Genomic DNA, 13,139 nt, shown 5'->3' with positions numbered 1-13,139 from the left:
GCTTGTTACTGATTCGAACCTGTTTCAGTTTTTCGATGTTGCTCTGCGACGACGCGTTAACTTCCATAAGATTACGTTGCAATACGCTTATCTCATTTCTCAGATCACTTTCGCCGGTAGAAGCTCTTTCTAAGGCCAAGTTCAGTTGTTCGATGGTCGTCTTTAACGAGGCGCATCTTTCTTCTAAACTAGCTGCCGTGCGGCTCTGGGCTTCAGATCTGTCATGTAATTTCTGAAATAATTATACGACGTGAGTAATATTTTAATTCCACGTGATAACGAAATAATGATGAAGATCACCGCAGAATTTAATACCTGGATATTTCCCTCTTTTTCTTGCAGAATCATCTGCAGACGCTGCAAATCTCCTTCTAAAGACATACGTTGTAATTCCAACTTGGTGGAACGTGCTTCATTACGACCTAATTCATCCTGTAAGCTACGCTTATCGTTCTCCAACTTAGCTAGAGCTTGTCGCATTTTTTCAAGTTTGTCCTATGGAAATATTCGTTTTAGTTTGGAGTTCGTTGAACATTTTTCAGCACTCGAGCAGAAAATTAGGACTCACCTCGTATTGACTTTTCCCTTCGGATTCGCTACTGATCGTTAATTCAAGAGTTGTCATTTTTTCCCGCATTTGTTCGGATTCTTGGGTTTTCTGCTTCAACGCTTCCGCCTAAAATAAAAATTGTCAATCATTTGAGGCGATTTGAGGAAAGATTATGCGATAAACGTCTATATTGTACCTGAGCTTGGAAGGCGGCTTGTTTTTGCGAAAGTTTCGCTTCTAACGTGCTCTTCTCATCTTGAAGAGTTCGCAAATTACTGATCAAATTATTGACCTTTGAGTCTCCTTTATTTTGGTTTTCTTGCGCTTCGGTCAACTGTTTCTTAACGCTGCTGATTTCAATTCTGTAATCATCCTATATGACGAAATACATTATTGCAACATCAAGCTGATGAAGTCGCTTTTACTTTTGTTAATTAAAAAGAGATTCGTTTGATCAAAAAAAAAAAATCATCGCAGCACTCACTCGCTCTCGTTCAATTTGAGCCACTTGCTGCATGAGAGATCGAACCCCTTTTCTAACGGCTTCTGGATCAACATCGAGAATGACGTCTCGGCCGCCATCTCCGTGATCGGTATGGCCTGCTAGAAAATAATTTTTCGTTTTCATTCCAGGGGTATGTTCTTAATTATTTTCGAAACACAGAAATAACGTACCACGTGCGGGACTCCATCTTCGCGAAGGGCTCATTAATTTGAAAGGCATATTGACGCTGCCGTCGAGTTGAATACCAGCAATACGTCGAAGAGTTGATCCTACGCTGCTTAATTTTTGTTCAACTTCTTTCTTAGCTGTTTCAAGTTGAGATAATTGGGCATCTAGAGCTCGGACTCTTCCTTCAGAGCCACCAAGTCGAGCCTGTGTATGAATATTTTTTCTTGTTTGTTCATGATTCAAATTGAAACGCTATCCGATTCAGAAATATACTCATTGTCAGCAAAGGTACCTTGAGCTCCTGAAGTTGTTGAGAAGCATCGGCTAAACAAACTTCTAAGTTATGCTTTTGATCTTCCAGTTTTCTTTCACGGCACCGACTGTCTTCTAGTCGAACTAGTAATTCTTGTTCTCTGCTCCTCCACCTTTCGTCTTCTTCGTCTCCGCGAGACCGCATTCTTCCAAGCTCTTGTCGCGTCACTTCCAAACTGTTATCTAAATCAATGATCTGGAAAGCGACACTCTTGGATCATTCTCAGCTCTATATGATTAATGAAAGTCATTACGCGCAGGGCAATCTTTACCTGTTTTTTCAATTGATGTAGTTGCAGTTGCAGACGTTCTCTTTCCTCAGTTTCATTGGCCAATCTCGCTTGCAGTTCTCGTTCTTCATTTTGGGCTTGCGAATTCGCAGCTTGGGATTTTTGCAGCTCATCCTGAGTAGCTCGAAGCTGTTGTTGCGACTGCATCGCATCGCGTTCCATGTCCCGAAGCTGCACTTGAAGGCGCGACCTTTCGTTGTCAATAGTTGTCTTGAGGTCTTCCAGTCCTGTATCGTACAAAACAGAAGATGAGGATCATGATATTTCATTTCTGCAGAAAATTTATTTTGAAATCACAATTTACCAGCAATTTTTTGATAGGCTTCCTCAAGTCCCCTGCCCTGTTCCCGTTTTTCACCTTCAACACGTTTCACGTATTCCCGTAATTCTTTGTTACTGCTGTTGTATTTTTCTTTCTCGTAATTTGTGTCCGTTAATTGACGACGGATGTCGACCAGCTCTTTGCGCAACATTTCGATGGAGTTTTCGGCTGGAAATATCGGAAAATCCTCATTCAAATGAATTTCTGGAATTCGACGAGGACTTAATCATATGAGCCTGATCCATACCTTCTTTCAGTCTTCTGGTTGTTTCCTGTAACTGATTGGTCAGGCTATCAACCTTGTCCTCTGCCATGTGCAGTTGCACCTGAAGCTCCTCGGTTTCTCGTTGGGCGTTCTCTTTCTCCTTCCATACTTCCTCAACTTTGAGATCGAGTCTCAATTTCTCCTCTTCCGCTTTGAGCTTAGTTTCGTCGTAACGAGCCCGGAGACGAGTCATTTCGTCACGAAGTTGATTGATCGTATTACGATCTTGATCCGCACGCGTTCCCGCCTCTCTACGTAAACGTTCCAGATTTCCACGTTCTTCTTCCAGTTCTCGGTAGACCCCTTCCAATTTTTCCATCAGAGCTTGCTGGTCGTGGTGGGCTGGATGGAAAAAGTGTAAGAAAAAAATATTGCTCATCGAACATCCCGAAAAACCAACTACGATGCAACCGATGTATCGTCGCGGCTAAAAAAATTCGGGAAAGTTTAATTTACGCCACGGTATAAATTCGATGATTGTAATGAAACGCAACTTCGATAAATCGAAATAATTGTACGTAGCAATGAAATGACGATTATTATTTCAATAGCCTTTAGTCAAAATTACACTATTAATAAGAAGCATGGTGCGTATATCGAATACGTTTAGTTCGGTTATGTGATAACATTAAAAATTAAAGTTATCCAAATGCTAATTGTAAGATGATTTTATTTCGTTAAGAAGGCCGATATGGTTGCTGAAAACGAAGCGAGCGATCTCTTCGAGTACCCAAATCATTTGAAAGAGTTGGAAAAGCAATTATGGATTGCGTGATCGACAATAATTCAACGAGAGAAAAAACTTCGGCAATTCGTAGCGCCCGTTCTAGGAAACCCCGAAGGAAATCCAAGACCGAAAACATCGACTCTAGGAGGCAGAAGGACTTCGCAAATCCTATCAGAGAACCGTATCATAATAATTTATGCAGCGTTTTTTATCCGACGCCGATTAATGGCTACGTAACGTGCGAAGGGGACAATTATTTCAGATACAAAAGTCCCCGTTACAAAAATAAATATTGCAGAAAAATGCCAAGCGGAGCGAATTATAATTTCGATGAAATCGATCGTTACAATTCGAAAAGTTTCAGGGAATTCAACGCGATGAGAGCTATTCAGGATGAGATGCAGGAAATGAGATCGAAATTATCCACCGTTGTCGAAACGCTTTCAAACGTAGTGGACACTCTCGTCAAGTCTAGCAAGGATGAGGACGAAAAAAGTGACGACGAATCCGCTCAGCCACAAAATTTGACACATGAGAAAGCTGTTCAATTCAATGAGCGAAAAATCAGACCGCGTAATTCCGACCGAGCCGGATTCTGCTGCTTCAAATCGCACTCTGTGAAAAGTCGGGACAGTGACTCCGATTATTATAGACCACGACAAAATCTTACTCCTGATTCAAAATCTCATAATAGACGTTCCGAACCAGACGTTACCGAAGATCGAATTCCACCCGAAATCAAATCAAGTTCAGAAAGCAGCGGTTCCATAGGGTGTCAGAATCTGACCGCGTGTCATTTTCTGCAACGATTACTGTATCGTGCAAGATTATTGTTTTTTTAATACACCTGAACTTGATAAATAAAAATAACTTTACGAGGATAATTTTATTTACCTATAAGCAGGGATTGTTGTTTGTCGTTTTCTGCTCTCAGAAGAACCTCCTCATGTTGTTGACACAAGTTTTCAATGTGTTGTTGAAGGTCTTCAATCCTCTGTTGAAGCTGCGCTATTTCGTCATCTTTTTCACCTCCAAGTTGGGAGACTGTTTGCTGAAGTCGTTTTTCCAAAGAGATTCTTATTTGTTCCTGAAGAGATATAATTTTTTTTTCTTATCAACTAAACGATCAGAAGTTTGACAACAATATGAACGAACTGCCGAAGAGTAGAATGGATTGATCACCTTCTCCTCGCCAAGTTTTCTAACGTTGTCGTCGTTCTGTTTCTTCATATTTGCAATGATCTGATGGAATTCAGCCTCTTGGTTTCCGCTTTGCTGAGTTAAAGTCTGTTTGATATCGTGAGCTCGCTTCTCGCTGTTCTCCAAATCTTTTGTAAGCCGAATTACTTGGCCTTTCAGACTTTCTTGTTTCACCAAAAGTTCCTGCTGTTCCTTTTCCAATTGAGTTTTCTTGATATGCGTCGCCTCAAGATTTGTCTGCGTATCGAATAATACCCCCTCCAACGCCTCTTTCTCACTACGCACCGACGCTAGCTGCTCTTGAAGACGCTGCAGCTCTTTGTCGGTAGTTTCCAGCAAGACCTAAAAATCAAATTAGTCGTTTTCATTCAGATTATATGTTTCCGAAATCCCCGGTATATTTGAAAACAGAATATTCGCTCGCTTACCTGTTTTTCTTCGTTGTCCTTGACAAGGTCTTCCAAATTTCTGTTGATTCGCGAATTCATTTCGTTCGCCTGTTCCAGCCGTTGTCTCAGTCGCATGAGTTCCTCGTTGAGTACTTCTTTTTTCCGAGCGAGAACGGAAAGCTGATTGCTAAGATCACCGCGCTCTCGTGAAACCTGTCCAAGTTCTATTTCGACCTTCTCTTTTTCGATCTCCAGGAACTTGACTTTTTCATTGAGCGTCACTTTATCGGACTCTAAATCAAGGCGAGCTTGTTCAGCTTGCAGTAATTCCTTCCGTAGGGATCCCAAGTCACCCTGCTGATCGGTACATTGACTTCCGAGTTTACTTTTCTCATCTTGCATCTGAAATTCAAATTTTCACGTTATGATTAGAAAATAGTTATTATTATTGCAACGCTGTTGTTATCTACCTTTTTCAATTCATCCTGCAAACGTTTTTTGTCCTGTTCACCGTTAGCAAACATGGCTTCCAGCTTGGCCGAAGCTTCTTGAAGGTCGGATTTTTCCAGTAAAATTCGTTCCAACTCCAGTTCGAGGTCACCTAGAAGAGGAACAAAACTTTGCAACTCGTTACGAGCCAAGTGATGTCCTTATCGCGAAATTCGTACCTTTGCTTTTTTCGATTTGTGATATCAGGCCATCAGATTCCATTTTTTGTTGTTCCAACATATCCTTCGACAGGTAGGTTTTGTTCAATTCTTCCCTCAAAGTGAGCAGTTCTTCCCGCATCCTGCTGCACCGATCCTCCTCCGCTCGAAGGCTTATCTCCCTGCATTCAGAAAAAAGAAACATGTTGAATTCAAAAAAGGTGGAAAAACTTTTGCCCGGAGAAAATTTTTTTTTTTTATATATCACCTAAGTTCGGAATCCTTATTCAACCGATCGAGTTCGGTCTGCAGGTAGAGTTTTTCGTCCTCAAGATTGTCGACCAACTTTTGAAGCTTGTTATTGCTCTTCTGAAGTTTCTCATAGTCGGTATTGAGGGCTTCGACCTGCGAATGCGATGAAGAGTGTGAAGTTTTTTTTTTTTTTTTTCATTTTTTCCGACCACGATCCGCACTCACCATAGAGTTAATTTCAATCCGGTTTTTGTCAAGAGCATTCTTCTCCGATCTTATAGCATCGAGATTCTTCTGTATCAAATCTTTTTCTTGCGTAAGTTGAGTACAATGAGATCTGGAAGCATCCAATTGCGAAGTTAATTCGGAAACTTTCTCTTCGAGTGCTTGATTCGATTCGTCGGCGGCGTCGCACTGCTTTCGAGCCATCGTCAACTGCTCTTTATTCGTTTGCAGTTTCACCTGTAATCGGAAAATAATATGATCGAACGTTGGCGAGAATCGGAAAGCGGAAAGCTGATTTGACGATCTCTGTACCTGGAGCTCGTGGATCATGAGCTGGTATTTATGCAGGGCTGCCTGCACCGCACTGATCGTACTTTCGGCAAACGCTGGCGTTGCGTTGCTTCGAGTACCTCTCTTGGGTGATCGTTGCGGAACGGCTCCGGTTGGGGAAAGATGAACGTGCGGCGGTGCCTGCGTATTTTCAACATCCCGTGACTCCGCGTCCTGAATAACGGCGTGGGCGATATCGCGTAACGCGGACTGAAGAAGTTCTACGTCTTCCTGCATCCGTACTACCTGACCCATTCCAGATTCCGCTTCAGCGCATCTTTCCTCCTGCAATGGAATCGAACGTGGCGTAGACGGAGGCTCTGGAAATGAAAATTTTTAAAAACAACTCACCAGAGTGTGGACCTCGCGAATCAGTTGATTTATGCGATCTTCTTTAGCGCGAATTTCATTTTGGGCATTGTCGAATTGTTGCTTCAGAGCGACGTTCTCGGATTTCATATCGCAGGCGGCTTGAGCCTGCTGGAATTGCTGCGATACCTGCGCACGGTATTTGCGATTAAAATACGACCGAACGGAATATTTTATTCCGATTCCTAATTAAGGGACACTCGGTGGACTGACCGATGATTGAGCGGTGGTCGCTTGCATCTTCATCGCGAAATTAGCGCTGCTGCATGCGGACGCCATTTCTCTGGAGGTCATGGATATTTCATTTTGTATTTTCGATAGGTCTCTCGTCGTTGCGGACTTCATTTCCGAGAATAATCTTTTCACGGAGACGACGTCCCGCCAGAGATTTAGCAACCGATTGTGCTCGGAAGTGTAATATTCGTTGAAAGCCTGCTCCTCTTCTTTCCACTCGTCTTCCTTGATGGTCATTTCCTCTCTGAGAGCGTCCCAGTCGTTGCTAAGTTTCTGGAGATCCGTTGTCAAAGCTTCGTTCGTTTGATGAGCTTCCTCCAGTTGATCTTTCAAGGACGCGTTAACTTGTAGAATCTTCTCGCACCTGCGGATCGAAAAATAGTATTAACATTTTCGGATTCGCTCCCTCGGCGATTGGCCGTATCTCACGGCCCCGTTTCCGGCTATCTTGCCTCCGGCGTTCATCCGCAAGTTTTTTCAGCGCCGTGTCCAGATCGTGAATTTGCTCTTCGCGCAATTCTCGAAGAGTCTGATGTGCAGCGTCGAGCGCCGAACCACTCGGCGCAGAGTTGGACGCCCCTCTGCCGATGTCCATTGGCACCGCTTCCATCATCTGGTTTTCCAAATCCGAACATCTCTGCTTGTACTGCAGCACCTGGTACAGCGATGTACGAACGGGTGAAAAATAATATCGAATTCCTCCGAAATCGACGTAGGCGAAATTTCATGCAACATACGTATGTACGTACCTTAGCCTGCAAACGGGATACGAGGGCAGCCTGATGCTGCTGGGCCTGTCGGTAGGTGTCTAGTCGCCGTTTGTAACCGGCTGCCTCTTCCTCCAGACGATGACGGAGTTCGAAATTTTGTCGGACCAAAGCATCAGGCGCCAAATCATCGTCACTGCCTCCATCCCCACCGCCACTTCCCAAGACCCCGCTTCGTCCTGATTCCATTCTGCCCGCACTTCCGGTACCCCCTGACTAAGATATCGGGAGTATAAGACGGAGAAAACGAAAACAACCGCAACTTCGGTTCTTCAACTTCGCTAGCTCGTGAAAATCATCGTTACCTCTCTACTTCTCACAGTTCCTCTCAGAAATGGTGGTCGACGCCTCTCCGTCTGCCCTCGGGGCGTCAGATGAGAGGCGCTCTTCGGAGGCACCTGGAAGTAATTAGAAATAATAACTTCACTGACGACAAGATCAATTAATGAAATCGAAATTAATTGAAATTGACCAAGTGGGGAAATCCGAGGGAATCCACACTGAATTCGTTCTTCAACTTTTGCTCATGTTACTCGGTTCATATTTGTACAGTTTATTGTTAGCTTGCAATCTGTTACGTAAAATGAACGATATTATTCTTTGATCGACGATTATCCTCGATGAGATGTTTGAAAAAATATTTTAATCATCACGGTAGGTCAGTAAAAAACTGAGTCTCTGATAAAGCGACCCGCCAACTTATCTCCAGAGAAATCGTGCCGGAAGGATAAAATTTACGCAATTTTTTTTTTTTTTTTTGCGAATCTCGATAAACGATCGGAGTAATTGTGTATTCCGTCACCGAAAATTACGCACATGCAAATGGGGTAATGGACTCCATTTTTCCAAGACGTTCATTGACAGTTTGACGACTCCAAAGTTCCGGTATATGGTATTGACAAAACAAGGCAGTTATAGTCCCCCTGGGTTGCAAGTGGAAGACACGCGAGAAAGACAAGAACGAAGGTATAGGAAGGAAGTAAATCGTGGGATGAGGTGTACAGGATAGGCAAGACGGTGACTGGCGGTGTCTTGCGTGAGGAAAAAAAATGCGTGCCACGTTTATACGTATACGTATACGTTAAATGCAAAGCTTGGCCTCGCTTCGACGTTTGCGAAGATTTCACGTAGCCCGATATGCGGTACCTTTCGACAAATTACGACCGTTGTCGTATAATTTCACTTCAGGATCGATTACACCTGATCGGAAGCAGATCATCGGCAAAGCGGTTCAAATTCTATTCGCGAAAGGGTTGAAGTTTTCGAAAGGCGGAATCGTTTCGACGAAACGTAATCGAGGCTCAATGATTCCGAAGGCAAGAAAAAAATAATCAACGAGACGGAAAATACCGTGTACCGAACATTGGACTCGAGTGGATCGAGCAACTGTTTACTCGTATTGTGCCGTTTCTCCTTGTACCGCGCTCCACGATGGGTTTCATTAACCCTGCACCGAAGTACGCTACGCTACGTGACTGGTATCACGGAATTTTACCCAACATCTGCACAATATCGGGGTGTCCCATTTTTATTGCTCTACTTAAGTGTTTTCGTTGGATCGGAGGCAAACAATCCACGCACAAGGTCTACGTCGCCAAAAAAAAAAATAAAATAAAAAACGAAGCGCATCGCACGTCCAGTGCAATTCGCTCACAGGGAGAAATGTTTCAGGTATTTTTAAAAATGCGACCTCGTCCGTTCCACAGAAATTCTCTATCGCACGATATATCGTGCCTACCGTTGAATACGAGTGCAATCATACGGGTATTACAGAGACAGCAGCTGACATTATAGGTTTAAGAAGAAACACACACGAATGCGTGAAATGTTCGATGTGGTGTATTATACTTATAACTGTAGTGTTCACAGACGGCAAAGTCCAAGGGGTTAGCCGAGCCGTCAATTAATCTGAATTTAATTGCATGTTAATTAAAATACAGCTATAGCTATATAGACGCCTCCTTCGCTATAATATCAGTAAAAATGAGGACAGAAGTCTGACGCTCATTAGCGCGTTTGCCTTAATTTTTTTCCAACACTACAGACAAATTGATCAATCGACCGTTGAGCGATCATTACCCCGAAGAGTCGTAACAATCGATATTTCCGTAACCAGTTTCGCGGACCGGAACAATCGTATTCACATTGTAGATTAACAATTTCTACTCACGATTTGAAATACCCTCCGCAGGTTCCATGGGGACGGGGGGGCGTCCGCGTGATTTCGATCGCGAAATTAGTCGTTTTTCTCAACTTCTAACGGCTTCGCTCGATGTACGATTTGTAAATTTTTAAATGAGCAAAAATACTCGACCGTGCGTATTCGAATATGTGGTTTTTTTTCGACGATTTCTTCTTGCCTGCGGCGAGCGCACCAACCTCGTGGCGGTGGCCCTCGTAATCGGGACGGGACAGTCCGTCGGATTCAGGTGTCGAGCTAGCCAGCCGAGTGCCCGAAGAGGGGGTGGCTTTGGCCACCACCTGGCACTGAATGGCACCAATCGATATGCGCCCCCGAATACTATTCCGGGTTTTATGCCTACGGCTTCTCCTCTATATCATCCCGTATACATCACCTGTATACCTCGGAGTAAAACGATACTGTGCACGTATTCTCGAGAAAACGTCTTATTTCCATGGTTTGATTTTTTGTTTTTTTTTATTTATTTTCTCCCTTCTTCAACGGGAATTACCGACATGCCAAACGCCGAGTCCGCGAAATTCGGAGGGGGTTATGAGATTCTATTTTTCAGAAGCGAGGCGTTGAATTTTGTTTGAAAAAAAAAAAAAATCGAGTTATCTTCGGGAGAGGAATATCCGCGTTGTTATCTTACGCTGCGACGATCAGATTTGACTTCTTCGCGCGATTGCTTATCGATCGCATTCGAAACTGGAGTTATTTGATCGTTGTGATTTAGAATAGCGAGGTCGGAATCGCAGACTTTCCCTCTCGATTTAACGCGATTCGCGATAATTTTAGCTGATTGTATGACAAAGTCGTGGATTCATCGGTGGGTGTACAGCGTATTGTATTTGAGATCCGAAATTGATATACCGTAAATGTATTGCGTTCAACTGCCAAAGACGTTGATCAAACATTGTTTTCGAGAAATCGTAAGATCGTGATAATTCCTGTCGGTAGTTTTGCGAACGACTGGATAATAATATTGTATACGTGGACGAGAACTAAATCGCGATAGTTAATTCAGATAAAAGCTAATACACCCAATTAAAACTTTCTTGAATTTAATCAAAGTGATTTACACGTTTTAAGGGGTTTTCGGATAGTTAAATCCAATTAGAACGTTCCGATAAAACCGCGGAAATTCAACTGGCGATACAAAATCTGGTGATCAATTAAGTCTCGCGTATCGAATTTCAGGAATAAACCTTCTCTACCTCGACTAACCTGCGAATCGTGATCAACGATTAATCAACCCATCACTACTTCGCATGCAATTATGAAGAAATCGGAACGCCGGTCTCAAACACTACAAATTACATGAGAACCTCGCACCTGCTTCGTAAGATGAATCGAACGCAAGCACATTTCCTAAATCACTTAATTATCATAAGGGGTTTTGGCCACCTGAAAAAACGTCAAAACCCAATTCATTCCGTCGGACGAAACGAAAAAAATGACTGCGGACATCAGCGTTGAAAATCGAAAGGGTTGTTCCATCGAAGAAGCGACGAAGAGAAAAGTGGAGATATTCCGCCAACGATTAATTTAAATCAATTACTGAATCTGTAATATTAACGCACCTATTACCACTTTGTTATAGCATATCCGTATAAATAACAATTATTGCGTTATAATGTTTTCATCTAGTCTGGAAGATATTTGAGAATATTTGAAAACACAAAAATAACTCGAACTACATGAAACAACGCTGTCTGGCTGTACGCGCTCGCTATAATTTGGTGATACGAATAAATAAATGTATCTATACAATATAAACACCAGCGCATATTTCCTGCACCTATACCAATAGATGAATCTGCGCCATATTTTGTAGTGAATATTTAATCTATAAGTGTAACCTCAACAAGAATTACAAACTACAGAGGCTGGTTCGAGATAGTCTCTCTATGTCTCTTGGAATTAGACTTTAGTCAAAGACCGACCTTTGGAACTGAGTATAAATTAGTTCGTTTGTACACGATTTTGAAACAAGAATATCGACAAATTATAATACCGTTATTTGTTTACACCAATAATATAAGCGGTTAACGATTGGAACTTGAGCCACAATTGCCACTAGCGTTGCATACATCAGACTTTCGAGTCTGTAATACCAGCTCGAACATCCAATGAACTGGATCGAACCGTCCCATTGTATAAAATAAGAACTGCGACGAGACGTTAACATAAATATAATGAAAACTTTTCTGCAGACTTAGGGCTCTATGGGTCACTTTATATGTGTACCGTGCATCGCCCGTGCCGCGGCAGTTGTTCGCTTTGCGTCAGTGTGATGATTTTTCGATCGGTTCGATTGGATAAAAGTGACAAAAAAAAAAAAAAAAAAAAAATGCCTTCAATTTTCCGAATCATCGCGTCGTTAAAATTTGAAGGACATTGGCATCGGGTCGGTCCGGTAGACGATCGCAAACGTTGCATCACGGAGAGTGGCGTGAAGGAATTTCTGTCGGCTTTATAAGGCTGGACTTTTGGGCGAGCTTCGCGGCCGCATAGTTTTCGAGTGTTGCTTTCGTTTCCAAAACGCCCCAGACCTTCGAATTGCGAGAATTTTCTCACCGCGTTTTCCGAATGCATTTCGTCAACGTGCGCGACTAGATGACGAAAATTCAGACCAGGCGTCATCGGAATATCACCTACTGTCGTTGACTCTGCTTACGAGTTCAATTTTTAGCGCGTTGAGTTTTTCAATTCTTTTTTCAATCGTTTCTCTTCACTTTCGATAGCGAATAAAAATTCTCCAGCGTTAAGAGCGCAACTCCTCGTCGCGTCATGGATATATAGTTTTACAAATACGGTAAAAGGCGTGTTGCGTGTCACGCACGGGTTGACGAGCACGCACGTGGTATAGCGTTGTGGGGCGCGGTGATTTTCCGGAAATCAAAACGCGAGAGCGAAAACGCTGTAGATAATGATACGACATTACAGACTCCCCTGACGGGCGGTGAAAATGTGCGTATAATTATAGAGAACGCGTGGGGGGACGAGTTGCCAGAATTATGCGAACGAAGAGAAATTAAAAAAAAAAAAAAATTTCGCATAATTTTTCAAGAGATTTTCCCTCTCAACTCTTCGGATCGGTTTTTCCAATCCCGTGAAACGGACGTGAGGGAGTGAAAAAAAATAAGGTTTCGTGCAACGAATCGTGGCGATTTCGATTTTGTACGAAGGGCTTCAGGGGCCGACTGTATGAGATAAATAAGGTGGCGATAAGAGATAGGAAAGCCGAGAGGCGGAGGCTGCGACGTACCGCCGTCTGGCTCAAAGTTCATCTCGGGGGTTCGCCTCTGCGGAAAACGCCGCGGTCAACGTCCACTAAAACCGTACATCATCGTATATCCGTTTACTCTTTTATTGAAAGCTTATCTGGCAATTTCAAAAGTC

At 42.9% G+C, this 13,139-nt stretch overlaps 2 protein-coding genes across 5 annotated transcripts in view; one reads left to right on the top strand and one right to left on the bottom strand.

Annotated features, from left to right (window-relative positions):
• Positions 1-13,139, bottom strand: part of LOC105692468 (rootletin) — a 31,118-nt gene that overhangs the window by 2,488 nt on the left and 15,491 nt on the right. For 2 of the 4 annotated variants that reach the window (XM_048657609.1, XM_020856265.3), the window contains exons 2-24: positions 7,858-7,950; positions 7,535-7,768; positions 7,238-7,440; positions 6,765-7,149; positions 6,534-6,680; positions 6,165-6,467; positions 5,853-6,089; positions 5,644-5,780; positions 5,397-5,557; positions 5,199-5,329; positions 4,768-5,130; positions 4,322-4,681; positions 4,034-4,226; positions 2,395-2,754; positions 2,130-2,315; positions 1,808-2,052; positions 1,516-1,731; positions 1,226-1,427; positions 1,035-1,153; positions 747-923; positions 569-676; positions 316-495; positions 20-232 (exon numbers count right to left, since the gene is read on the bottom strand). In XM_048657609.1, coding sequence (XP_048513566.1) covers positions 20-232; positions 316-495; positions 569-676; positions 747-923; positions 1,035-1,153; positions 1,226-1,427; positions 1,516-1,731; positions 1,808-2,052; positions 2,130-2,315; positions 2,395-2,754; positions 4,034-4,226; positions 4,322-4,681; positions 4,768-5,130; positions 5,199-5,329; positions 5,397-5,557; positions 5,644-5,780; positions 5,853-6,089; positions 6,165-6,467; positions 6,534-6,680; positions 6,765-7,149; positions 7,238-7,440; positions 7,535-7,741 — 4,833 coding nt within the window. In that variant the 5' untranslated portion in view covers positions 7,742-7,768; positions 7,858-7,950. Of the gene's footprint in view, positions 1-19; positions 233-315; positions 496-568; positions 677-746; positions 924-1,034; positions 1,154-1,225; positions 1,428-1,515; positions 1,732-1,807; positions 2,053-2,129; positions 2,316-2,394; positions 2,755-4,033; positions 4,227-4,321; positions 4,682-4,767; positions 5,131-5,198; positions 5,330-5,396; positions 5,558-5,643; positions 5,781-5,852; positions 6,090-6,164; positions 6,468-6,533; positions 6,681-6,764; positions 7,150-7,237; positions 7,441-7,534; positions 7,769-7,857; positions 7,951-9,722; positions 9,966-13,139 lie in introns of those variants that run through there. The other 2 variants (XM_025747270.2, XM_025747269.2) reach the window with 2 other exon arrangements.
• Positions 140-4,014, top strand: LOC125501479. Its single transcript, XM_048657610.1, has 3 exons — positions 140-250; positions 343-434; positions 3,498-4,014. The coding sequence occupies exon 3, from the start codon at positions 3,517-3,519 to the stop codon at positions 3,979-3,981; it is 465 nt and encodes a 154-aa protein (XP_048513567.1). The 5' UTR covers positions 140-250; positions 343-434; positions 3,498-3,516; the 3' UTR covers positions 3,982-4,014.

This window comes from Athalia rosae, chromosome 6 (assembly GCF_917208135.1).
Source record: "Athalia rosae chromosome 6, iyAthRosa1.1, whole genome shotgun sequence".
Classification (NCBI taxonomy): domain Eukaryota; kingdom Metazoa; phylum Arthropoda; class Insecta; order Hymenoptera; family Athaliidae; genus Athalia; species Athalia rosae.
This window is presented reverse-complemented; position numbering and strand designations above follow the sequence as displayed.

What these genes read in the sequence shown, in the direction of transcription:
- LOC125501479 (XM_048657610.1), top strand. Translation starts at nt 3,517, where the DNA reads ATGAGAGCTATTCAGGATGAGATGCAGGAAATGAGATCGAAATTATCC.